This window comes from Empidonax traillii, unplaced genomic scaffold, assembly GCF_003031625.1.
Source record: "Empidonax traillii isolate 1590-97213 ecotype Southwest subspecies unplaced genomic scaffold, ASM303162v1 scaffold12:size2584012, whole genome shotgun sequence".
NCBI classification, from domain to species: domain Eukaryota; kingdom Metazoa; phylum Chordata; class Aves; order Passeriformes; family Tyrannidae; genus Empidonax; species Empidonax traillii.
This window is the reverse complement of record NW_020955205.1, coordinates 425,957-450,913: the sequence shown is the minus strand read 5'-3', so window position 1 is coordinate 450,913 and position 24,957 is coordinate 425,957. Positions and strand designations below refer to the sequence as shown.

Below are 24,957 nucleotides of genomic sequence, written 5' to 3'. Positions count from 1 at the left end.
TTTTTTTTATCCAGGGAATGTCGTTTTTAACCGGGGAATGTCGTTTTTGACTGGGGAATGTTGTTTTTAACAGGGGTGCCGGGATCGGGGGGGTCACTTGGACAAACGGAACTTGGCGTCACCTCGTGAGGGATTTCTTCTTCACCGTTTGTTTGTTTTTGGTTTTGTTTTTGTTTTTGTTTTTTCATTTCTCTGGGATACCGGCCAAGCCATTTCCCACGGCGCGTGGTGGTGATCCCGGAGCCGAGCGAGCCTGTGGTATTGCCGGGGGGGGGTGGGGGTGGGGGGAAGTTGTTTTGGCTGGGGGGATCGCGTTCCGCTGTCCCCCCCCTCCTCTTCCCGACCCGGGACCGGCCATGGCGTTGAAAGCCAGAGCGCTTTACAACTTCCAGAGCGAAAACAAAGAGGAGATCAGCATCCAGGAGAACGAGGAGCTCGTCATCTTCAGTGAGAACTCCCTGGACGGGTGGTTACAGGGCCAAAACAGCCGCGGGGAGACCGGCCTCTTCCCTGCTTCCTACGTCGAGATCCTCCGCTCCCGGTCGGGCTCCAACTACACGGACTACTCCAGCAGCCCGGCCGGCTCCCCCGGGCACGACTCCTCCTTCTACTCAGCATCCCCCAATCCCGGCATCTCCTACCAGGGCAGTTTTGAGGACGACGATGATGATGATTGGGATGACTGGGACGATGCGTGCACGGTGGTGGAGGAGCCCCGGAGTGCCCCGGGTACCAACGGGCACCCCTCACCCAACCTGCAGTACCCGGCGGCCTATGGCCACCACCAGCATGCCGGTTACCGGCCCAAGCCGGCGCTGGAGAGGCAGGATAGCATGAGCTCCTCCAAGAGGGGCAGTGTGGTAGGGAGGAACCTCAACCGCTTCTCCTGCTTCGTCCGCTCCGGTGTGGAAGCCTTCATCTTGGGCGACGTGCCCCTGATGTCCAAGATCTCTGAGACGTACTGCATCGAGATGGGCTCCAGAGGCCCCCAGTGGAGGGCGAACCCCCACCCCTTCATCTGCTCCGTGGAGGACCCCACCAAGCAAACCAAGTTCAAGGGCATCAAGAGCTACATCTCCTACAAGCTGACCCCCAGCAACATCAACTCGCCCGTGTACCGGCGGTACAAGCACTTCGACTGGCTCTACAACCGCCTCCTGCACAAGTTCACAGTGATCTCGGTGCCCCACCTGCCCGAGAAACAGGCCACCGGCCGCTTCGAGGAGGACTTCATTGAGAAGCGCAAGCGGCGACTGATCCTCTGGATGGACCACATGACCAGCCACCCCGTCCTCTCCCAGTACGAGGGCTTCCAGCACTTCCTCTGCTGCCGCGACGAGAAGCAGTGGAAGCTGGGCAAGCGCCGGGCGGAAAAGGATGAGATGGTGGGTGCCAGCTTCCTCCTCACCATCCAGATTCCCACGGAGCACCAGGACCTGCAGGACGTGGAGGACCGTGTGGACGCCTTCAAGGCCTTCAGCAAGAAGATGGACGACAGCGTCCTGCAGCTGACCAACGTGGCCTTGGAGCTGGTGCGCAAGCACGTGGGGGGCTTCCGGAAGGAGTTCCAGAAGCTGGGCAATGCCTTCCAAGCCATCAGCCACTCCTTCCACATGGACCCTCCGTACAGCTTGGACGCCCTCAACAACGCCATCTCCCACACAGGCAAGACGTACGAGACCGTGGGGGAGATGTTTGCTGAGCAGCCCAAGAATGACCTGTTCCTCATGCTGGACACGCTTTCCTTGTACCAAGGGCTCCTCTCCAACTTCCCGGACATCATCCACCTCCAGAAAGGTAAGGAGGCCGCCTTCTCCCTGGGAACAGCCCCATATGAGTGGGAATGGTGTGGGGACTGGTCTGGGGATGCAATGAGGAAATCCTCTATTTGGCCATGAAAGGAATAGGAAACGAGGATAGGAATGAGAATGGAAACCATTGCCTGTGGCTCCTAGGGAAGCAGTGTGGTCCCTGCTGGCACAGTCCTCCAGTCACCCCAGCTGGGAGGGGCTGCTAGGGCTATTGGGTCCAGGGTCTGCTCCAGTGATGCTGTGGGCCCCATAACTGCTGTTGGTGTTTCCTCTGGAGGCATCACCATGGGTGTCACTTGCTGCAGATCATTAGCAAGAGCCAGCACCACTGCTGGTGGCTCTGTGGTGACCTGCCCAGCACCCACTGCCACTTGTGCCTCCTCATCCTCCCTCCCTGCCGAGGTGTGGTGCAGATGGGTGGCCAGCAGGGATGCTGGAGCTTGCTTCCTCAGGGCTGGGACATGGCTGGATATGGCCTTGAGTGGGTTGGAGGAGCAGAGGGGGCTGTGCAGGGCAGTGGGATGGGGACATGCCCCTGGGGGATGACACACTGAACTCCCTGGGGACCACCAGGGTCACACTTTTCAGGAGTACGTCCCTGCACCTCCGAGTACAGGAGGAGTGAGTTAGCACTCCTGGGCTGTCGGAGCTCCCTGCATTCCATTTATCCAAGTTCCCTGGAGTTGGTGGGGTCAGAGAGGGTGAGAAGTGTCTGCTGTGCTCTTCCTGGGGTAGGCGGCAGGCAGGGAGGGCTCGGTGTCCCTTTGGACCCAGGCTGACGCAGCTGGGTGTGGGAGCAGGGCCGAAGTCCACACACTCCTCCCAGCCCAGCTGCCCGCAGCAGGGAGGGGACACCCACACCAGCATCCCCAGATTTTGGGGGACAAGTTTTCCCCAGGGTGAAGCCAGGGCCGTCTGTGTCCAAGCATCCAGGGATGTCTGTGCATCGCTGCACATCCCTGGGGGAGGCTGGGAAGGCAAAGGGAGCAGGGAGAATACAATCCTGCCCCAGCAGCTTTTTTGCCTTTCCTCCCAATGTTGTTTACCCCTGGAGAGGGGCTGGATCCCGTCCGGAAGCGAGGCTGCGTGGGCAGAGCGGAAGGCAGGATTTGGCCTCCAACCTTTGCTTCTTCCTCCTCCTCATCCTCTCTGCTGGGAGCAGGGCTGGGGCAGCGGGAGCACCATAACCCCGGGTCTGGTGCTCCCGGCAAGGGAGCAAGGGGCAAGGATAAGGGAAAAAAAACCAGTGCAGGCCAGATCTTGTTTTTAGTTTTTTAGCCTCTGTGCTAATGAGGGGGAGGAATGCAGGGCTGGAGCCAGGCAGGATTCTTTCGAAACTGAGCTGTAAAAAAACATGGAGAGGGAAAAACTGGTGTCAGAGCATCAGCTGCTTCTGGGAGAGGGAGATGGTTTCCCAGCTGAGCTCCAGACAGCACCACAAGCCCTTCCCTGATCCTGGTTCACTGCCTCCTAGTCTGGGGTCTCCCAGGGCTGCTCCTGACCCCCATTTATGGTGTACCGTGGAATATTTGGAGGGCAGGCTTGGCTGGGGTGCTTGGCTGTGCTAACGCTGCCCTGCGTTTTTAGCTTAGCATCCAAAGTCTTGAGTTGCAGCCCTACAGGAGCCCAGACCCCAAAACCAGCTAAACACGAGGCTGTGTGCCCAGAGATGGGATGGAAAAGGAGCTGGGGAGGCCAGAGTCCAGAGAAAAGGCTTCTGGTCTTAACCCCGCCTGGAGGAGAGGGATGGGTTTGATGGGCACAGGGAGATGCAGGTAGATCCCTCCTTTACTCATGCGGGGCAGCTCTGTGCCTCTGCTTTGGGTCCAGGCTGGTGCCCCAGCATGGAGGCCACTGGGATCAAGCAAGAAAGGGCAGGGAAGGGGGCTGGAGGGTTGCGCAGATCCGCCAACCTCTCATCCTGCTCCCTGCCTTTTCCAGGCGCCTTCGCGAAGGTGAAGGAGAGCCAGCGGATGAGCGACGAGGGCAGGATGGACCAGGAGGAGGCTGACGGGATCCGCAAGCGCTGCCGCGTGGTGGGCTTTGCCCTGCAGGCCGAGATGAACCACTTCCACGAGCGCCGCGTGGCTGACTTCAAGAGGATGATGCAGTCCTACCTGAGACAGCAGATTGTCTTCTACCAGCGCGTCAGCCAGCAGCTGGAGAAGACGCTGCGCATGTACGACAACCTCTAACACCTGCACTCGCTCTGCCCGCAGCCTTCCATGCCTCCTCTGTCTGTGACAGACTGAGAACTAACAGGAACTCATCACGCTAGAGACCAAATAACTTTGGGCTTTCCTCCCCCTTCCCGGGCCTGTGGGGAAGGGCTTGCCCGTGGGTTGGCCCTGCCACCTCTTTCCTTGGGGACCTCCCGCCCTGCCGTGAGTCCGGTGGGGGCACGGGAGGCTCACAAGAGGGACAGATGTGGAGGTTAACAGCGCTGGGGTCTCTGCCCAGTGATTTTTAGCTTTCTGCAAACCCACTCTCCTGGAGCGGAGGCAGGTGCATCCCAGCCCGCTGGGAGAAGAAATCCAAGCGGTCAACATTTTGCACACTAAAAGCTTTTCTGATGGAAAAAAGAGAAGAAAACAGATCTTTATTTGGAAGAGATTTTGTTTGTTTGTTCGTCATGAGATATTTTCAATATTTTCCATTTTTCTGCAGCATTTTTACTGATCAGTTTTTAACTAGATGCACAGAGGCGAAGGGAAATCTCTTTCTCGAGCATGGCTGCTGACTGGGAAAAGGGAGAAAAAAAAAAAAAAGGGAAAAAAAAAAGCCCCACAGCCTTTTCAATAAAATTGTTGGTAGAAAAAACACCTACCTGCTTCCCAGAGATGTGTGTGGAAAATGGAGCTGCTTCAGGATCCTGGGGAAAGCTCTGCATCCGAGCATCCCCTGGCTTCCAGTCAGCTTCAAACATCCCTGTGCTGTGGGAGGAATGACCCTGGGAGGGGATCCCACAGTGACCACCCTCCTGCTCTCCAAGGAACCCACCAAGGGACAAATCCTGCCCTGCTTTGCACTGCTCAGGGCCTGGGGCAGCGTGCGGCTGCCTGGGAGGCAGCGGGGCTGGCACGGGGGCCTTGTTTTTGAAGGGAAATGGCTGGGATAAATCACAGCGAGGAAAGTTAGGGCCGCCTTGGCCTGGCTCCAGGGATAAAATTAGCCCCAGCATGCAGGCCAGCAGGGTATTGTTAAACTAACAGCGACACTGGGAATGCGGCGGCTGCGCTCCATCCTCCCGGAGCCCTCCCCAGCCTGCACGCTGAAGCACAGCCAGCAGTGGTGCACATCCTCCCTCCTGTGTCCGGCAGCCAGGGCAGTCCCCTTCCCATGGCCCCGTCCCACATCCTACCCCAGCCTCATCCCACCCTGTCCGCATCCTGCGTTGGCTCCATCCTACTCCATTCACATCACACCTTGGCACCATCTCACCCCAACCCCATCCCATCCCAACTCCATCCTACCGTGGCCCCATTCTATTCTCGGCCCATCCTACCGAGGCTGCATCCTTCCATGGCGCTATCCCACACCATTCCTATCCCATCCCATCCCATCCCCATCCCACTCTGGCCCCATCCTATCCGAACCCCATCCTACTGCAGCTCCATCCTACCCTGGCCAGATACTACCTTGGCCCCACCCTACCCTGGTCCCATCTTATCCCAGCCCCATCCCATCCCAGCCTCATCCCACCCTGGCCACCTCCTTCCTTGTCCCCATCCCGTCCCAGTAGCCTTGGGAATGGTGTCTGACCCCTATGCTAATCCCATCGGAGTGACTGGTCTCTGGCCCTGCTGGTCACGCTCTGGATGACTGTGGTGGCCTTGGCCCCATGCTGAGGCCAGATGCTGTGGGATGGTGTGTCCCTTCCCCCAGATCAGCTCCCTTGGGAAGCACAATGGGCACTGGGACTGAGCCTGCCACTGCTATCCCCGGGCAGGCAGCCAGCCTCTGGCACTGCAAGCAGCCTCCGGAGCTGTGTCAGCATCCCAGCTTCCCTGGACTTGCCTGGGCAAGGGGATTCCTCTGCCTGGGATCCCCCATGGCAGCACGGTCCCCGAGATGTTCTGAAGACAGGATGTGCAGCTGGAGTGAAGAGATGTCCCTGTGCCCCAGGATGTCCCAGTGCCCCATCCTCTGCTCTGCTGTCCTGACATGGGGATGGGGATGGGATAGGGTCCCTGCAGGCTGCATGCACCCCTTTGGAAGGCTCATGCCTCAGTTTCCCCAGAGAGTGGACCTGTGCTCTCTGTGGTCCTTCAGCACCCACAAAGGTCTCCCTGCCCCACCAGCCAGCCCTCTCTGTTACCCTCATGTCTGGACCATGCTCCCTGGGTAAAGCAAACCCATTGGCTGGAAGAATCTGTATCCCATTAACATTCCTGCCTTTTCCCTCTGCCACTGGCAGCGGGCAGCTGGACCCTCTCTGCCCATGAGCAAGCATTTCAGGGTCTGGCCCTGCCTTGGCCAGATGGGGGACTTGAGCATCCTCCTGCTTCCCTCTGCATCTCCAGGAGCATCCTGCAAATGTGCCAAAGTTTGGACGGATGGAACCGGCTCCAAGCGTCCCAGTGGCTGTCCCAGTGCTCCTGCTGCTGAGTGGGCACCCAGAGTCTAGGGTGACAGTGGAGGGGGGCCTGAGGGTACACACAGTGCTCCACGTGCCCCCGTGGTGTCAGCCACTGCCTTTATTATCTGTGACACAGGCTGTTCCCTGCTCCCGCAAGAGAAAAAAAAAAAACTAGAAAAAAGCACAGGGCTAAGAGGAAACAGCAGGAACACAGAGCAGATCTGCTTCCTCCTCCCGCTTCCCAAGGCTGCTCCTGCGTGGGAAAGCCGAGGCCAAGGCCCTGTGCGAGTCTTGCCAGCATGAAAGCAGGTTTTGGAGGCGGCAGCAGTGGCAGTGGCTGGGGCATCCACCCTGGAGAGCCCCGCAGCCAGCACCAGAGAGTCCATCATTGCTTCCATTCCTGCAGGTGGCTTCTGGGAGCTCTTGTCTTGCTTCTCTTCAGATCTCTCTCCACCGTGGAAAGAAAATCTGGCATCCTTGGACTGAGCTCTGGGAGACCACGGTTTGTATGTGGACCAGGCCAGCAGGCCGTAGGGCCAACCTGCATCTAAAACCCCTGTACAGGCATCCTGAGACCAACAAGATGCTCCAGGGTGGGAGGACCCATTTTGGGAGCAGGATCAGCTGAGGTCCCACAGGGACCAGCCAAGCAGCTGGAAGGTAGAGGATGGGGATGCTGGGACAAGCAGAGCTGCTGATCAGAGGCTTGTGAGCCATGTGGACACACCCACCAGTGTTCGATAATTCGGGATCAGCCACCAAAGAACTGCAGTGAACCCAACCCAGCTCCTCCCACGGCAAAGGGGAGTGCAGCTCTTGGTGGGGCAGGCAGGCAGGATGGGGCTTGCCATGCATGCCATGCTGCTGGCACATGTTGGCAAGCATCTTGGAGAGGCACAGCTGCCAGTGGGGAGTGGGGAGCAGTCCCAGGGGAGTGGGGAGAAGTCCTGCCTGCCTGTTGGGGCTGGCAGCAGCTCTGGGGTTGGGAATGAGTGGGATTTCACTGCCATCCCCACCGTGTCAAGAGGTAGAGTGTGTGCCTGTGTAGAGGAACAATTCCAGGTGGATGCAGGCATGGGGCTGCAATGGATCCTGCAGAGGGAGACAGCTCAGACTGCCAGCTCCAATCTTTTAATTGCTGTGCTTCTCAAATATTTCCGAAGCGTGACCCTGAGTCGGCTCCTCCAGGCAAGGATACGAGCACCAGCTGGTTCTCTTGGCTGCATCTATAAATGCTACCTCCTGCTCCCAGACAGCCCAGGGCGATTATGGGAGATCAGTAGTGCCTGTGCTAGGGAATGAGCTTGGAACCACCTTTAATTGGGGTATGCCAGCCCTCCTTGTTTCCTTGCTGCTGGTTTCCCCTCCCAGCCACAGCCAATGTGATGCTCAGGTCAGACCCTGTCCCAGCTCTCCATGCCAGCCTGGATTCCCTCTCTGCAGTCACTGGGAAGGCATGGAGCCTGGGAAATAGGCCCTGTGCTACGGGGGAGCTGTGTTTCTGGGTGTGTTATTTGTGCAGGAGGGGTGGAGAGCCCAGGCTCTGGGATGTGGTTATCCCTCCGTCATTGTCTATCTGCTGTGGAGTTGCTGGGTGTGGAAACAGAGGTCAGACTCAATTTGCCTAAAATTTAAATTGCAGCGAGGCTGGGGAGCCACGGTGGGCAGCAGGTGCAATGGGGGATGCTTTCTGGTGTCAGGTCCTTGCCACTCCATACTTTCCCTCGGACCTGTGAAGCTCCTCTGGCTCTGCAGCTCAAATCTGTGTGCTTTATCTCTCGTGGGCAAGATGGTGGGAGAGATGCCAGGTTCCTGGGGACAACACTGTCCCTGTGTGGGTTTGTTTGAGGTGCTCCCAGGGTGACGTGCCAGATCTTCCCCCAGGCTCCATCCTGTCCTGCCAGGCTTGCTGCCAGCTGAGCCTGTTCTGCAGGCTGTGGGCATGACTGGCCTGAATCAGGCAGGCACGTAGCAGGGAGGGAGGGAGGGAGGGTTCCCAGCATCCTGGGGTACTGAGTTTGGCTTGGAGCTGAGTGGAGGTGCTGACTTTTTGTCACACTATGCAGCTACCCCCCCTAGGAGACTGCTTCTCATTGCTTGCCATCAGAGAGTGTGACCCATACCCCCTGAAGGGATCCCAGGCTCCCAGTGAAGTGTAGAGCATCTCCTGGGGCTGGTGAGAGCTGCCAGGGAGGTTTTGAGATTGGGACAGGGAGGCAGGAGCCCCGAACCATCCCCCCCAAAACAGCGTGAGGCTGCCTGCCTGAGCTCAGGGAGGTTCACATTCTTGCTGTGCTTCTGTTCCCCAGGAGAAGTGTGGACAATGTCATCCCCAAAGTCCTGCAGCTGTGGTGGGATTTTGGAGACTGGGGATATGATGCTTACACGGGTCCCAGTCTCCTGTGCTGGCCTGAAGCCTGGCTGGGAATGAAGTCCCTCATTTGTTGAACCCTGCATTTGCATGGCTACAGCTTGCCGGGAGGGTTTCCGAGCCAAAGGATCCTACTTGCCCTGGGTGGATTCTTCGTTTGCATTTGAATAGGTGTCTGCAAACTGGTTCAGTCACCAGAGCTGTGACAGCTTCCCCTCCTGCTCTGGGTTCATCCTTACCTGTGAGCCCTAGTGCCTCCAGGCTCTTGTTGAAACCTGACCTGCGCCTACAGTGCTGGTGTTGTTAACCCAGGAGAGGTGTTGGATCCAGCCTGCAACAGATGAGATGGCTGTGGGGGGTTATGGTTCCCTTCCCACTGCCAAAGTGCTCTCTGAGGACTCTGGGGACAGGCTGGGCAAGCTGGGGTTGTTCAGCCTGGAGAAGAGAAGGCTCTGGAGAGACCTTCAGAGTCCCTTCCAGTGCCTAAAGGGGCTCCAGAAGAGCTGGAGAGGGACTTTGGACAAGGGCCTGGAGCTACAGGCCAAGGGGGAGTGGCTTCATACTGAGAGAGGGCAGGGTTAGATGGGATATTAGGAAGAAATTCTTCCCTGGGAGGGTGGTGAGACCCTGGCACAGGTTGCCCAGAGAAGCTGTGGCTGCCCCATCCCTGCAAGTGTTCAAGGCCAGGTCAGATGGGGCTTGGAGCAACCTGGGCTAGTGGAAGATGTCCCTGCCCGTGGCAGGGGGGTGGAACAAGATGACCTTTAAGGTCCCTTCCAACCCAAACCATGCCATGATCTTCCCTAAACCTCTGCAAACTTTATAGCCAGCTTGGCAGGGGAGGGTGCCGGGGAAGCCAAAGGGCCTGGCCAGGAAACTTTTGAGCTTGTTTGCGCTGTGGTTTGTCTGTTTCATGTCCAGACTGGACCCTCAGTCCTTCTCCAGGTGGGTTGATGGCAGTGGGCAGCACTGAAAGCTGTGTCTGATCCTACGAACCCCGCATAACCCAAGCAGAGCCACCACCTTTGAGGATTTAAACCTGCAAAGCAGAGCTTGGCCCTGGAGAGCCACCATCCACGCTACTGTTTTCCAGGTTGCTGCCTGTCCTCCCCTGACCTCAGGACGTGGATGTTTCCCAGCAGTGGGAATACAACCACAAGCTTTAAAAATAACCTGCTTAGCTTTCAGTGTTCCTTACAAAATAGGCCACGTTCCTTCTATTTAATCCTTGGGTGCGAGGCGAGAGTAATTTGGAAGGAAAATACAGTGGATGTTACCAAGGCAGCCCTCAGTGGATGGAGGGCTTCTCTGCAACCCCCATCCCCCACTGTGGGTATGTAATTAGTGAAGATAATAAATGTGTGTGTTTGAATGTGATGGGGAAGGCGCAGAGCTGTGAACTGGAGCAGGAGTCCGTGGCAGAGGTTGTCCCAACCTTTTGGGAGCAGCACTGCTCTGGCAGTCTCCCAGCTGTGACGTGGGCAGCACGGTCACGCTGACCCGATTTTACAGAGGGAAGAGGGTGTGATTTGCCTCTGAGCAGAAGGAAACATCATTTTCCCCCCTTTGGATGGGGCAGGAGGAGGATTATGGAGGTGAGGAGGGGACATCCATCAGCCACCCCCTTGGGTCAAGCAGATCGGAGGTGCTGGGGCTGCCTATACTGTGCCCCGTCCTGTGGAGATGGGGGACACAGGGTGCCTGCCTGCACTCTGATGGCTGTGAGTGCCCATGGCATGTGCCAGCACCTGCCAGCTGAGGCAGGGCAGTTGTGATTTACTGCTCAGCAAAGGTTTGGCACCCTAAACCCAGCCAGGAAAACCGCTGGCGCGGTCCAGGCAAAGATCCCAGCTCTGCCGCAGCCTTGGAGTGGGACCACATCAGGTGATTTTTTTGGGGAGGGTTAATGTAGTGGATTTTATCCTGGGTGGGGGGTGCAAGGGGTCCCCCGTGGTCCCTGAGGGCTCATGTCAGCTTCCTATGGGTGGTGTGAGAGTAGGATGTGCCCTGTGATGAGCTTTCCAGATGGAGCAGTGCAGGGTATTATTGTTGAATCCCATCCTGAGCTCAGCGCTCAGTTTCTCCTCTGCCCTTCCTCAAGCAGTTTCTATTTAAGTTTTTAAGACTTCAGGCTTGGGAAAATTTGAGCAAGAGCCCAGAATATGGTCCATTACCTCCAAATGTTGCTCAGCAGCTTAAAACAGGCCTGGCAAGGGAAGCAGCTTAGGGAAACAGTGATGCACCTCGGAAAAGGCACTTTATTCTGTTTACTTTTGCCGTACTGGAGTATACAGTGGAAAACTGTGCTGGCTATGGCTCTCTGCTCTCCTCTCCGGTTTCATGCTGCCCAGGTGAACTCCTGGCCCCCCCTCCCCACTTAAGGGCATCCTACCTGTTGTGCAACCTCCCCAAGGGCTCTGTGCAATCGACTTGATGAAGCACACTTGCAAGTAGAGAAAGAGCGAGGCGGGTATTTTTCCAAGTGGGTGGGGATTCCTAAATTCCCCTGGCATTGGCCACGGAGTTTTTTTTCCGAGCCTCTGCTCCAGTGTCTCAGCCCACCTAGCCCTGGGGGATTTGGGCAGCTTCATCCCCAGCCTGACTCAGTGCAAGCCGCTCCTCATCGTCCCTTTTGTGCCAGGAGCTGTGGCAAGCATCCCTGGGGTAGATGGTGCTGCCCATGGAGGAGCCACCACTGGACCTGCCTGAGTGGCTCTGAAGGGACCAGGGCCATCAGGTCCCCCCCAGCACTGTGGCCACCACCAGGTAGCCCAAATGAGCCCCCGAAGTCAGCGTTCCCCAGGGATGCTCATATATTTTGCCTGTCCCCACTTGCTTATGCAGTACCCCCCTCCCCTGCCCAAAGCCACCCAGAGATGTGGGACTCCCAGGTGGGCCAGAGCAGCAGCCCCTGCATCCTCAGGGCCCTCCTGCATCTGTGGGATGCCAGCTCCCAAGGAGGAGGAGGAGGAGAGCCAGGAGGAGGTGGCTGGTGGTACTGTGGGAGGCTCTTGACTCCCAGGTGGTCTCGTGCACCCGCAACCTGAGCCCTTCACACCCAGTACTGGTTGTTTTTCAGTGGGGGGTTGGAAGTCCGGCAGTACTGGAGGAGTTCGGGGTCTGGCGGTGCCCCGGGACCTGTGCCCTGGGGTGGGGGACCTGTGCCCTTGCCCTCCGGGGCGCTGACAGTCGTTAGGGGGATGCCTTGGTTGGGGTCTGTCCTCCGGAAGGTCTCATGGTCCGGCACAGCCCCGTTCTTGGCCTTGGAGGCAGGGGTGCCCTGCACATGGTGCTTCCCTGTCTTGTTGCGCTTGTGCAGGTAGAAGAGCAGGGGCAGGATGAGGGCCAGCAGGAGGAGGATGAGGCAAATGGGGATGATGATGCTGAACATGTTGGCCTCGATGAAGCTGAGGAAGGTGCCCCCCTCCTCAGGGCTGGGGCTAGTGGTGGTGCTGGGGGCCAGCCAGGCAGTGGGGGGCATGCCCAGCTCGTTGGCATTGGGGCTGCTCTGTGCTGTGCCCTGGGGAACCGGGGCCGAAGGTGCCAGAGGGGCTGTGAGAAGGGTGATGCTATAGGATTTCGAGGCGTTGTAGGGCTCGATGCTGTACTCCAGGGATGCGAGTGCCGGTGGCACGCCAGCAGCCACCAGCTCAAAGACGAAGCTGTCACTCTGCAGGGGTTGGTGGGTGTCCCCAGCAACCAGCACCTCCAGTCCCACCAGCCCTTGCTCCAGCTCACTCTGGCTAAAGGTCTCGATCGGGGTGGTGGGTTGTCCTGGGTCCCTGGATACCCTCACCAGGCGGCTGGCATGGGGTGCCCGGCGGACCCTGAAGACAGGGACGCTCTTGGTGCGGTTGGCCAGCTCGCTGGCATCGAGGACTCTGGTGTCTAGGAGGGCTGTGGTGCCCTGGGGCCACAGGCTGCCTGGCTGGGTCTTCACTGCGGCACGGACGGTCACATTCACCACCCCGGTCCAGTTTCCTGCCCGTGACGTGGCGAGGAACTGGAAGTCATCCTCAGGAGATGTGAGGTCGTTGAAGGTGAACACCACCTCCCTGCGGTCCAGCTGCCTCTGTGAGAAACCCCGCGATGGCTTTTGGTTGACGAGCACTTGGCCAAACCTGGGCTCCCTGGTGATCCTGTACATGATATTACCTGCCCCTCGCGGTGTGGTGCCCAGGAGGTGATGGTGGGACAAAGGGGCTCTGTTCAGGTCTTGAGGCACTTCCAGCGGTGTCGGCCTCGCAGTGGTGCCCAACGCAGGCAGCACCTCGATCTCCAGCAAGGTCAGGGTGGGCGGGTGGTGGCCATTGGAAAGGCTCAGGGCTAGGGACCCTGGGGCATGGCTCCCTGTGGCAACAAACACCACATGGCCAGCGTTGACGTCCGCTTGGGTGAAGCGCTTGATGGGCTCCTGAGGGTTGTGTGAGCCGGCCAGGTGGCCGGCGAGAGGACTCTGGAGGATGCTGTACACCATCTCTTGTGGGGACACCGATGGGTCTGCCACATCCAGGTACTCCCGGGACAAGGTGACCACAGAGCCCGGTGGGACCTGCAGCACTTCCTTCTGCTTCACCACCTGCGGTGACTTGGTGCTGCTGGTCACTGTTATATTGAACGTTTCGGAGATGACCACCCCTTCCTGTGGAGGACGGACAGACTGCTGTTCCCGGGGGCGGAGCCAAGCCTTAAAACTGAAGTGGTCTTTGGGGGTGCTGCCCCCACCATGGGCATATGCCAAATGCCTTGCTGCCAGGTCTGACTGCAGGAAGAAGGGCCGTGACCGTTCCAGAGGCACACCAGCCACCAAGAGCTGTCCGTGAGCCGGTAGTTCCGTTACCAGGAAGACAACATCATATCCAGCTCTCTCAGAGACCAGAATTTGGCTCATGAGGTTGGAGGCGTCCAATACCGAGGTGTCAATGTCCGCCTTCTGAGCCCTTGTGAGCTGGAGACCTGAGGAGAAAAGGGAAAACCAGGGATAAGAATCATTTTGGGGAAGTTGGTGAGAGTTTGGGGTGATGGAGGAAGGAATTGGATGCAGTTTTAGATGTCTGACGCGATATCAACCATGGAAAACAACACAGGGGTGTCTTCTTCAGCCAAACGAGCCCCCCTTTGAAGAGGAGTTTGTCCCACACTTCTCCATCCCACCTTTACCTGCGTTTTTCCATAGCTGAGTCAAGCGCTGGGGACACTTTTCCTCGAAGGAGATCAGGACGAGGAGGATGAAGGAATCCGAGATAGTCATGGGAGTGACCACGCGGAAGCGGATGGCATCTTGGGCCAGCCAGAAGGGCTTGTCTGGCATCTCATGCTGATAGAAAATCAACTCCCTGTCCACCTAAAAATTAAAAAAACCCTCAGTGAGCTCCTATTTTGACTCTGGGATGGAGCAACCAAGCTCTAATTAGGTAAGAAAGGAGGATTATCACTAGCCATGGCATGGTAGACACTGTGGAGGGCTCATGGTGTATCTCTACATATAAGTTGTGGATACCCGATCCCTGAAAGTGTATAAGGCCAGGTTAGACAGGGCTTGGAGCAACCTGGTTTAGTAGAAGGTGTCCCTATTCATGGCAGGGGAGTTGGAACGAGATGACCTTTAAGGTACCTTCCAACCCAAATCATTTTGTGATTCTATGATGTTTCTGCCCAGCAACTGGGGAAACTGAGGCTCAGATGAAAGGTCAGGCTTGCTCAGCACCCTCCAAGGGTGAGCATAGCACAGAGGAACTTCCAGCATGGGCAAATCTATGTGTTTCTGAGTGATGGAATAAAATGAGACCTTTGCTGTGCTCTGAGAAAGTTTGGTCCCATGGGAGAAAGGTTTTCTCAGAGCAGGGGTGAGAGCATTGTGCTTGGCTCTTCCTTTCAGCAGCTGCCAGGCTGGCCGGCTGGCTGGCTCTGCAGCGGAGAGATGGCTCAGGAAAGGGGATTATAACTCTATCAGCCTCCCCCAGTGCTAAATCCAAGGCTGGGGCGGCAGCTTTTAATCCGTCTTAGCAGCTGTTGGCAGAGCTGGGAAAGTCACAGCACGTCTGGAGCCTCGCATTGCCTCCTGCCTGGGATCAGGTTGCCCCTGCCTGTTGTGGCAGTGGGGTCAGACTGGGACCCCCGTGCTGGTGGTGGGGGATTGATGAAGGGCTGTGCTTGGGGCTCTGGGGGGGCTGGAGGAGTTGAAATCTCACCTGGGCCTGGGTGAAGTTCCTGATTTCCTCCCCCTGGGAGTTGCTCAGCCTGCCGAGGCGTGGGGCTTGCTCAATGCTGTAGTACAGAGTGGTGGAGCTGGCGGGGCTGTTGCTCACTGCCTGCAGGTTCTGGCTGGTGATGGGCTGCCTGGCACCTGGAAAAGACATGCAGTATGGATTTCACCCACTCACCTTGCCATCCACCTGCAGCCTCTGCCATGGGCACCTCAGCAGGGCTTGGGCAGGGGTAGGTGGTTCAAGGGCCCCCTTTGCTTTTCTGCTGGGAGAATGGGGAATGTGCTGGTACCCACCTGGGCAGACGGTGAGGCTCTGCTTCTTGGCCAGGCTGATGATGGGCTCTCTCTGGGCCCTGACGAGGAAGAAGTGCCCAGGAGACAGGTTCTCACCATCCCACAGGTCAAAGGCAAAGCCTCCATCCAGGGGTCCTGTAGAAAGCACAGACCAGGGAATTTGTGGGGGGCAGAGGAGATGCAGCCCCCCATTAAGCTGGCAGGGCCTGGATCAGGGTGCTGTGCCAGGGGGTTGGCATCCACCTTGATGGCACAGTGTCCCCATTACTGTGGGGTGGTGCAGGGGGGCTGAGGCACCTCAGTCCTGCCCTACCTTGGTGCACGAAGAGGATAAGGCCGTTGTCTATCTGGGCCTGGGTGAACATCTGGACCTCAGTACTGGGTGCTGACCTCAGCACAACCTTCCCATTGGCTGGGGGCTGGATGGAATAGGTGAGCTCCTCTGCTGGGGAATCCTCGTCCTCGGCGCTCAGGATGTGGGGGCTGATAGCAGCCGTGGCACCTTCCTGCAGCTGGGGGATAGGGAGAGGTTGTAATCCCCCAGGGATACCCGTGGCATCTCTTCCCCATGCCAGCTCAGACAGGTTTGCTGTGTGCTGGAGCACATCCCGGCCCAACAAGGGTGCCTTGTCCGCGTGTCGGGTGATGCCTAGATCATCTGGCCTCTTCCCAGCTCTGCATCACTGCTGCCGTGTTTGCCAGCACGTGCCACACAGCTGGGTCTGTGCCTCTGCACGGCCTGTGCCAGAGGGCAAGGGCTTACCCCATCTGTGCCTTAGTTTCCCCAATTCCCAAAAGTGGAAGAGGGTGTGGTGCCCTGGGGCAGGGGCTGTGCCTTCCAGACATTGCTTTGCAGGGGAAGAGATTTTACAGGGGTCCACAAGCTGATGCTGGGTAGGCGTTAACCACAGCCCCGCCTCTCCCTGGCTGGTGTTTCTCCTCGCTCTTGCTTCCATGCCCCCCTACAAGGCTACTGTGAGGCTGCCCGCCTCTGCAGCAAACCCTCCAGGAATGACAAGTATGTGGCTGAGTTCAGAGCTACTGCGGAAATTCCCAGGACCGCTTCCCCCCATCCAGCGGCACCCACCCATCCCTGGGGACACTGCCACCCCAAAGCCCTGGCATCTCTCCTCTCCAGCTGGAGGCAACGATTTTCCCCACTCCTAACCCCGGGCCAGATCTCGATCTTGGCAGACCACGGGGATGAACCTTGTGCTGCCAGACAGGTTCTGCCCACACACCCCAAAGCTGCCCTTTGCCCTCAGGATGCCCTGAAATCATGGCACGAGTGGATAGAGCCTTCCCGTGGCTCACCTGGGGTAGAGGGGCGGGATGCACTGCATCCCATGGCATCGCGAGCCTGGCCTGCATCTTGGGAATCCACAAAACAACACCTAGGCAGGCACTGGAGGAGCTGGATGAGCTCTTTTCTGTTACCAGCTGTTCTGTTTTCAGCTGGCCTAACCCAAAACATTGCTTGAGTGGGTGTGGGTGCCGACAGGGAAATTAAATCCATCGGCAGTCCCCGCGGGATGGTGAGAGGCAGGCTGAAAAACACAGCTTTGGAGAGATGGGGTGGGGGAAGTGCTGCTGGACACACAGCCAGGGCATGAGCTTTGCTGTGTGTGCACCGAGTTTTTTGGGCTGCTCCCTCTCCCCGGCAAGAACAGCAGTTGGAATTGTAATTGTACCCGGGGCCTGGAGCCAAGGAAAAGGCTCTGTGGGCAAAACAGGGGGGGACTGGCAGCCCCCAGGCATCGCTGTCCACTGGGAATGGATGGTTGTAGTGGCAGGAGCAGCTTTGCTCCCAGCCCAGAGCCCACGCTGTGGGAGCTGACCCACTTCTCCATGCTCCTCGTCCTCCCTGAATTATTAAAGCCTTCCGCCTGGCTACTGCACTCGCCTGCTCAGGTTATTATGTTTGCTCAGCCTCTGTGTCACCTCCGCTCTCTGGGAGAGTGTGCTGGGAGGTGACGGAACGGTGCCAGAAGCATGGCTGTGTGCTCTGGTGTGGCAGTGGGAGCCTCTCTCTTGGTGGCATCCAGCCATCTTTCCCCAGATCCAACCCAAAAACTGCTGCTCCTTCCTAAGGGGCTCCACTTTGGGGTCTAGACCTATCCCATTTACCCCCCAGGCCTGCAAGGACTGGCATCCCTGGAAGCCTTTGTGCAACCCGTCCTGACCTTTAAATGCTGAAGTCATCCCTCACCAGAGCACAAACACACAGGGCTGGGCCTCTCCCATCACTCCCTCTCCAGGCAGGAAGCCTTTCCCAGCTCCAGAGCCCCTCCGGGCAGCTGTGGTTACTCTTCCCAGGGTGTGTTGTGTGGTGGTGTGGGGGGGATCCCAATGGAAAGGCAGACAGATTGCTGCCTCAGGGTTTATTTTGGAGATTTTTTCTGTCTTTTCACCCTGTTTTTTCAGCATGGTGGCTGGGAGGAAGGGAAGGCTGTGCTCCCGTTTTGCCTCTGGAATGGGGAAAAGCGGCTGCTGTGGGCCCAACAGCCGAGGGGTTAACTTTTCCCTGGACTTTGTCACAGGTGAGGCAGATCTAGAGGCACCAATTAATGCTTTATAAAAGGGATTTGCTGGGAAGCTTCCAGGGGCTGGAGGGGGAGAAGTGGAGCAGGCACAGAGCTGGGGATAGGGACACCCCACAAACTCTGGCAGTACTCCCCAAAGTGGCTGTTTCTTTGGCTAGGCAGGGCAGCCCCTTTGCTTTGGGCATCTCCTCCAGAGCCCAGGCTCCCAAAACCCTTCTCAAAGCCACTGCATGATGGTCCTCATGGAAGAGGCTGCTTTCCTGCTGCCAGCCTAGACATGACTGCCTGCCATCCTGGGATGGTGAGAGGTGGGGGGGTGATTGTCCTTGCATGTTTTCCAATAAATTCTTTGGTGGAATTAGTGACCCCGAATGGGACAGGGAGGTGTTGGAAACAGAAGGTGGGAGTTCAGCAGCAGCTGAGACCTCTTTGCTTCTGCCTTTTTCTGAGATGGGCATGAGAGGTGTGAAAGCTGCCCGGATAGTTGAGTTATTCCGGCCTGTGTGGGTGAAACGTGGGCAAGCTCCTCTTGGAGCTGCCAGGAATTATCCCTGGAGCGAGGAGGCGCTGCCTGCCGCCGCGGCAGCGACCGCCGCGAGTGGGACCGCGGGGCGATGCTCCCACCTCGCGGCCGCTCCCCGCATCGGCGGCGGCGAAGGAAGGGGAGGACACCACGGTCCCCGCCTCCTCCAAAGCCTCTCCCCGCCAGGAAAAACCGCCTCCTTTCCCCAGCGCTCGCTGGCCGCCTCTGGGCGGCACCCCAGCTCCACTGAGTCCCAGCTCCCCGAGCAGAGTGACCGACCAGGCGCGATCCCCGCGCTGGGCTGGCCGTCCCCACCCCGGGGTGTGCCAGCGCTGAGCATCCCTGGCCCGCCGGGGTGGCCGCCTATCCCCCCGGTGTCCCACCCTTACCTGCAAACCGGCGTTGACCTTCAGCCGCGGCCCCTTGGTGCTGCGGGGCAGGATGGTGACGAAGAGGGTCCTGGCCTGGCTCTGTCGCGATACCTCGGAGGCGTTGGCCAGGACGGTGAAACTGTCAGTCAGGGATCGGGGGCCGTCCTGCCTGTACTGGATCTGCTGGTTCTCCACCTGCGGGGCAAGGGCCAGGTGACCCTCCGGGGAGGACACAGGCGAACGGCCCCGCTGGGGAAGGGACCCTGCACCATCCTGGGAGGATGCTGGAAACCCACCACTCGCTCTGGGGCATCCCTGCAGGGTGGATCCTGCAGGGAGAGGAGCTGGGTCCCCATGGGAAACAGACCTGAGGCCAAGTGTGGGTTCTGTGCCTGCACCCCCACTCTGCATTCCCAGGCACATCTAAACACAGCTTGGTTGTTGGGTCCACAGGACAAACCCACCACTCCAAACCCCTCCATCCCCTCTGATGGGGAGAAGACCCCTACAGCCCTCCCCAGCCTCCCAGTGTGGCTGGGGGCTGGAGCACACCCCTGGGCTCTCCCCAAACCCTTGGGAAAGCAGCATGGTGGGCACATAGGTGTGCTATACCTCGCTCCAGGTGAAGCTGTCCAGCCCACCCTCCTCGGGCCGCTCGCTTCTCAGGAGAGTGCCAAACCGGGGGGGCTCGAGCACCCTGAACTCCATGCCCAGAGCCGGGTAGTACGCGTTGGGGATGCTGAGGATGCCCGAGGAGAGGGTAGCAGAGCCACCTCCTGGCACTGTGATGTTGTGGACATCCAAGGGCACGTTGATGGGGAGCACAACCAGGCTCACCACCACCCCCTCCAGAGCGTCCACTCCGCGGGCTGTGATGTCTGTGACAAACCGGTCGCGCTCCTCGTTGGGCCTGGAGTGGAGGTAGAGGACTCTGCCACTGCTGATGTCCTCCTGGGTGAAGGACTGAATGGGGTCCAGGCTGGGCTGCTCGTTCACGTCCTGGCCGTCCTGAAGCATTGCCAGGAAGCCAGAGGCTGGGGGGCTGCTCACCAGGTAGACTATGTCTTGGGGAGGGATCTCTCCGTGGGTCACCTGAGAGCATGGGGAAAGACAAAACAAGAGTGGGAGGTCTGGTGCCGGAGGTTGGGCTGCCCCCACAGACTACCTGCTGTGCATTCAATCCCTCAAGGCTTTGATGTGGGATGATCTGCAAGAGTCACCTTCTTGCCAAGACTGTGCCTGAACACCCGTCTGCCCCTGGGCAAAGCCTGACATGGACACGAGACCTTTGCTCTGAGCCAGTTGGAGTAAAATGGAATCCCAGGGGTGGCCATCCTGGCTGACCAGAGAAGAGATGCAGACATGGGGAATGACTAGAGAAGAGGATACTCACCAGTAAGTACTCCTCCTTGATCTCAGCCGCTTCCCCTTGGAAGACATAGATCTCCTTGTGGTTGACTATGCTCAGGGGGCTGGGCTGGGTGTCCAAGAACACACTGATGGCCAGCGTGTCCTCCACTGCCACCCCGTTTGCTTCTACAGTGAACTGGAGCTCATCCCTGCTGTTCCTGCTCCCATTGTGGCGGTAGGAGATCTCTCCTTCGAGCAGGTCCCGCTGGGAGAAGGCCATGACTGGCTGCTCCCCTCTCAGTATGGTCCCCCACCTCGGGGGGGTTGTTATGAGGAACCGTATCTCTTCATCTGACCTAATGTCCATGTTGGTCTCCAGGTTGAGAACAGAGGAGTCAATGCTCCCTCGGGTGCCCTGGTGGATGACCAGACCGGTATTGTTGACTATTTTGATGTAGGGGTCTGATGCCTGCACTTCCAGGAGGGCTGTGGTTTGGTGGAGACCATCTGAGACTTGTAGCTGGATCCAGCCACGGTCAGCCCCTGAATGGACAAAGAGGATCTTCTTCTTCCTCAGGTCATCCTGTGTGAACCGATAGACCTGGTGGCTTCTGTCATCGACAGACACGATGCTGCCAAACAAGATGTCCTTCCTTGCCAGCACCAGCTGTGTGTCAGAGAAGCCAGAGTCCTTGTCAGTGAAGGCAATGTCGTCAGTTGTCAGCAGGTGTTGCCCATTGCGCACCACATTGAAGACTTTGTTCACTGCCCGGACAGGGATGTGGTCATTGATGGGTTGGATAGAGACCCTGAAAACACCCCTCACCTCCTCCACATCAGGCTCAGAGCTGCCCTCGCCCTGCCTGATGGCTACAAAGGGGATGTCGTCCTCCAGCGTCTCCGAGTCGTCGTGCTGGTACAGCAGCCGGCGGTGGAGGATGTCGTCGTTGGTGAACTCCGTGATCTCCTCTCTGGAGGCCCAGCCGTGGGACGCAGCCCAGGCCAGTCTCCCGTGTGCTGGCCCCTCAATCACCTCATAGAGGTAGTCCATGCTGTTCACGCTCTGCACAAACAAGTGATCCTTGGAGATGATGGCCTGCCCCCCTTCCGGCACGGTCAGGAGGACATTGGTCAGCACTGGCGCATCGGGGTCCCCACCGATGCTGATTGTGTAGGTATAGATGGGAGAGTGCTGATTGCCGGCATGGACACGGTACTGGAAGGTGTCCTCGGCTTGCTGGGAGTTCCTGATGGTCACACTGTAGCTCAGGTGGTTTCTCTGCAGGTCATCTTGGGTAAATCCAAAGCCTTCGGTCAGCCTGTTGCCAAGCAGCTCCAGGTTTCCCTTTTTGGGAGCCTGTGTGATGATATAGTGGAAGGGGACTGGGGCGGAGTTTGGATCTTCCAACATTGCCTCCAGCTCCTTGCTGGTGATATTTCTGTGCCGCTTGTTCTTCATTTGGAGGGGAACCATGGTCCTCATCTTAACAGTGGCTCTTTTAATCCTTATGAGGAAGGTGTTGTTTGGCAAGACCTTCTGCCCCACTTGGACTTCGAATCTCAGTTTCTCCATGCTGTCTTCTAGCCGGTGCTCTGGGTCTGTGCTAAAGTACTGGATGCGCCCTTGCTCCATGTCTTGCTGGTGGAAAGACTCGACTTTTTTCCATTCCCCTCCCATGCTCCCTTGCTTCTTGACCTCGCCATACCTTAGGGGCTCTGTGAGGACGTACAGGATGGCGACCCGTTGTTCCTCAGCGTTCGTCTCCACTGACAGGTTGGCTGTGGTGATGCGTGCGGCCCCTCCTTGGGAGATGGAGAGCCCGGTGTTGTTGACCAGGCGGATGTCAGGGTCAATGGCGAGGATCCTCAGGGTGGCCACGGGGCTCGGGACTGTGCCGTCGCTCACTTGCAAGGTGAGCTGTAAGTTTGTCCCACTCTGGTGCACGTAGACTACGTTGCCGGCTTCCAGGTCCCTGCAGGAGAACTCTTCAATGGGCACTCCGGGGTGGAAGTCATACTCCACGTAACCCTCCTCCATCTGCTGGCCACCATGCAGCTGGAATTCGAGGTCATCGCAGGATGTGTCATCATCCAGGACCTGCAGGATGTCTGTGGTCAGATGCTTCCGTGTGTGCTTCAGGATTGTCATGTGGTTCCCGTGGGGAAAAATGACCTGCGGGGCATCGTTGAGGGGGTTGATCATGATGGGCAGCAGGTACATCTGCCCCTGCCGCAAGCACTCTGGGACCCCCTGCTGGGTGGTCACTGTCACCTCCAGCATCAGCTGGTCCATGGGTCCCTCAGAGCCGTCGTGAATGTATCTGACTTTCCGATTCACGATGTCCAACAAGGTGAACTTCCTTCTGCTCCTGGACCCGGGAATGTCCAGCTCCAGTTGGCCGTGCCTCGGGTCATTGGTGATGCTGAAGAGGATTTGGGACTGACGGATGTTCGCCAGGCTCAAGTCTACCGTTGGCTGCGCATGTTTCCACTCCAGGTAGGCCATGCCCCCTTCGGAGACGATGAGGGGGCTGACATGTAGAAGGCTGCTGATGTTGGCAAAGGCAGGCGGGAAGCTGCTGTCGGGCCGGCATGGTTCCACCATTAGGCCCGGTGCTCCCGACCAGACATTTGGGGGTGGGGAGGTAGGTGCCTCATCCTGCTCATACACCTCCTCGTAGTCCCAGTAATGGTCCTGCTTCCCACAGCCTGAGGTGATGTCCTTTGTGATCACGGCATCTTGCAGGCTCCTTCTCTGCAGGTTTATCCGCAGGTCCTCCAGGCAGCCAACAAACGAGTGGTTGGTCATGGTCCACACTGAGATGAAAGCAAGATGATGTTCCCTCAGCCTCTGAAAAGCTTTTTCATTCATACCTCCAATGAAGAGGTTTCCCTGAAGGTCCAGGTAGTTGTTGATGCCCCGGTTGGATGTGGATGAAGCATAGTAATCTACCAGTATCTCAAACTTGTGGATGTCCGTGTGGACTTTGATGTAGTGCTGCTGCTCGTCACTGATGAAAACGTTGTTGTGCAGGACGATGATGCCGTTCCCCTTCTCCACAAACCCCCGCAGGCGCCCGTTGGAGATCTCCAGGTAGAAGAAGTCATTCTCCAGCCCTGCGTGGTAGATCAGGGGTGCCTGGGTGATGCTCGTCGTCATCACGAACTCGATGGTCGCTTCCTTCCTCGCATCCCACGTGGGAAACGCGATGTAGGAGTGTGGCCCCTGGAACCCGAATGGGTCCTCAGGCTCTGCAGAGAACTGTGTGCTGCATCCTTCCTGGACATGGTGGAAGATCTTGGAGCTGCCATCAGCGGACGGAGGGGAGAGGACATCCAGGCCGTTGAATGTTACAAAGTGGAGGCAACCCCTGAAGGGAGAGCTGGCCTTGGCAAGGTACGGCAGGTCCAGGCTGCCTGTCCCACCAGCATAGAGGCCATGCTGGATGTCCAGCTCCCTGGCTGGCCCTGCGATGTCTGTGGAGCTGTTGAAGATGCTGTCGATGGTCATTGTCATCCTGCCATCTTCCACCAACAGCTCCACGTCATGCACTGCCAGGTTATTGAGCTGCAGCCCTGCTGGGGACTGCAGGGTCACCTCCTCTGAGCCCAGCTGCAGCCTGGCCTGTAGGGAAAGACACAAAGTGCTTTTCAGGTGACACCTCTCCACCTGCCAGAACTACCTACTGAACCATGGACCCATACCCAGGGGCTCACAAGGGTTTTGGTCTCTCAGTTCACTCCTCCACTTCTGGATGTGCTTCTCCCTCATCCCCCCCACAGACATTCCCTCTTTGTCCCACTCCCTGAATTTTTCTCCTTTTTCACTCATTCTCAGAAAACCCCAGTCTCAGGGCTGGGATCCTCCATCTCCCAGTCCCATAGCTGAGCTTCTCCTCTCCCCCCACAGAGCAGCCCTGCCAGATACTGGCTCTTCCTTCTCTGCTCCATCCTGCCCACTGCCCTCCATCCCTGCAACCTGGGCTGCTTCCAGCCCTTTCCCTAGAAACTGGTAGGGGAAATAGCAGGCTTTGCTTCTGGTGGGCAGCAGCCTGGAGCCTGCCTAAGTAGAGGGTTAGCTGGTAGGACACATGGTCTGCATTAGGGACACCTTCGGCCACCGGCTTGCTCGCTCTCCTGCTTTGGTTTAATGTGGTTGGTGGCCCAGCCCAAGCTGCAGAGAGGCAGGATGTGTGCCTTGGACGCTCCCTGCTCTTTTCCTTCATGGTGGATGCCAACACCATAACCACAGTAGGGAATTTCATTCCTCTGTCTTGATTGCTTGCTTCCCATGTCCCAGCTGGGACAAGGGAGATACCTTTTCTTTCTCTGGATACTCTTGTCTCACCTCTTCTCCTCACTAACCCCTCGCATCCAAAGGTGCTGTGTGCACTGCAGTCTGACTGTGCAATGCACATGGGGTGCCAGCGTCTCGGTGTCCCCATGATCCCCCCCAGCACCCCCAGGCAGTGGGTGAGGAGCTTCCCTAGATGGAACCTGTTTGTATTTAACCAGTTCTCCCCAGACCGTCCACTCTCCTCCTGTATTCCTAGCATCCCCTGGCAGGGGTGCTGGCAGCTGGGCTGCCCCTTCATCCTTGCACTAGATGAAGCCACGACCCACAGACTGACCCACAGCCTGCACAGGGGATTGGGGTGCCAGGGTGCTGACCTGCAGGCTGCCGGCTTGCAGCTGGAGCAGGAGGTGGTCGGGCTGGCCGGCAGCCAGGAAGAGCAGCCCGCTCCCCTGGCTGGTGAACAGCTGCAGGTGGAGCCGCACCGTGCGCGAGGCGTCCGCCAGGGGCATCTCCACGAAGCTGTCCCCGAAGAAGGAGACTGGGGAGAAAAGGGAGAGAGAAGGTCAGGCAGGGAAGGACACCTCCTGCAAGCCCTGTCCGTGTGGGTGCT

The 24,957-nt window shown here is 58.0% G+C and overlaps 3 protein-coding genes across 5 annotated transcripts in view; 1 reads left to right on the top strand and 2 right to left on the bottom strand.

Moving 5' to 3' along the window:
- EDC3 (enhancer of mRNA decapping 3) overlaps positions 1-24,957 on the bottom strand; it is a 649,718-nt gene that overhangs the window by 245,294 nt on the left and 379,467 nt on the right. For 2 of the 3 annotated variants that reach the window (XM_027888190.1, XM_027888211.1), the window contains one exon: positions 1,620-1,626. The gene's annotated coding sequence lies outside the window, so the exon portion shown is untranslated. Of the gene's footprint in view, positions 1-1,619; positions 1,627-7,721; positions 7,733-24,957 lie in introns of those variants that run through there. The other variant, XM_027888174.1, reaches the window with a different exon arrangement.
- SNX33 (sorting nexin 33) lies at positions 175-4,579 on the top strand. Its single transcript, XM_027888083.1, has 2 exons — positions 175-1,797; positions 3,753-4,579. Exons 1-2 carry the CDS (start codon positions 357-359, stop codon positions 4,004-4,006), a joined length of 1,695 nt encoding a protein of 564 aa, XP_027743884.1. The 5' UTR covers positions 175-356; the 3' UTR covers positions 4,007-4,579.
- The window catches only part of CSPG4 (chondroitin sulfate proteoglycan 4), a 33,161-nt gene continuing 12,481 nt past the window's right edge, over positions 4,278-24,957 (bottom strand). The window contains exons 2-12 of the mRNA XM_027889900.1: positions 24,722-24,885; positions 20,094-23,675; positions 19,313-19,792; positions 18,719-18,895; positions 15,577-15,775; positions 15,264-15,398; positions 14,953-15,107; positions 13,922-14,105; positions 11,820-13,717; positions 6,019-6,069; positions 4,278-4,331 (exon numbers count right to left, since the gene is read on the bottom strand). Of these exons, the coding sequence (XP_027745701.1) occupies positions 4,278-4,331; positions 6,019-6,069; positions 11,820-13,717; positions 13,922-14,105; positions 14,953-15,107; positions 15,264-15,398; positions 15,577-15,775; positions 18,719-18,895; positions 19,313-19,792; positions 20,094-23,675; positions 24,722-24,885 (7,079 nt within the window). The remainder of the gene's footprint in view (positions 4,332-6,018; positions 6,070-11,819; positions 13,718-13,921; positions 14,106-14,952; positions 15,108-15,263; positions 15,399-15,576; positions 15,776-18,718; positions 18,896-19,312; positions 19,793-20,093; positions 23,676-24,721; positions 24,886-24,957) is intronic.

Excerpts from the sequence above, each read along its gene's own strand:
- SNX33 (XM_027888083.1), top strand. The coding sequence starts at position 357 with ATGGCGTTGAAAGCCAGAGCGCTTTACAACTTCCAGAGCGAAAACAAA. Across the intron at positions 1,798-3,752 it reads CATCATCCACCTCCAGAAAG|GCGCCTTCGCGAAGGTGAAG; the intron begins GTAAGGAGGCCG and ends TGCCTTTTCCAG.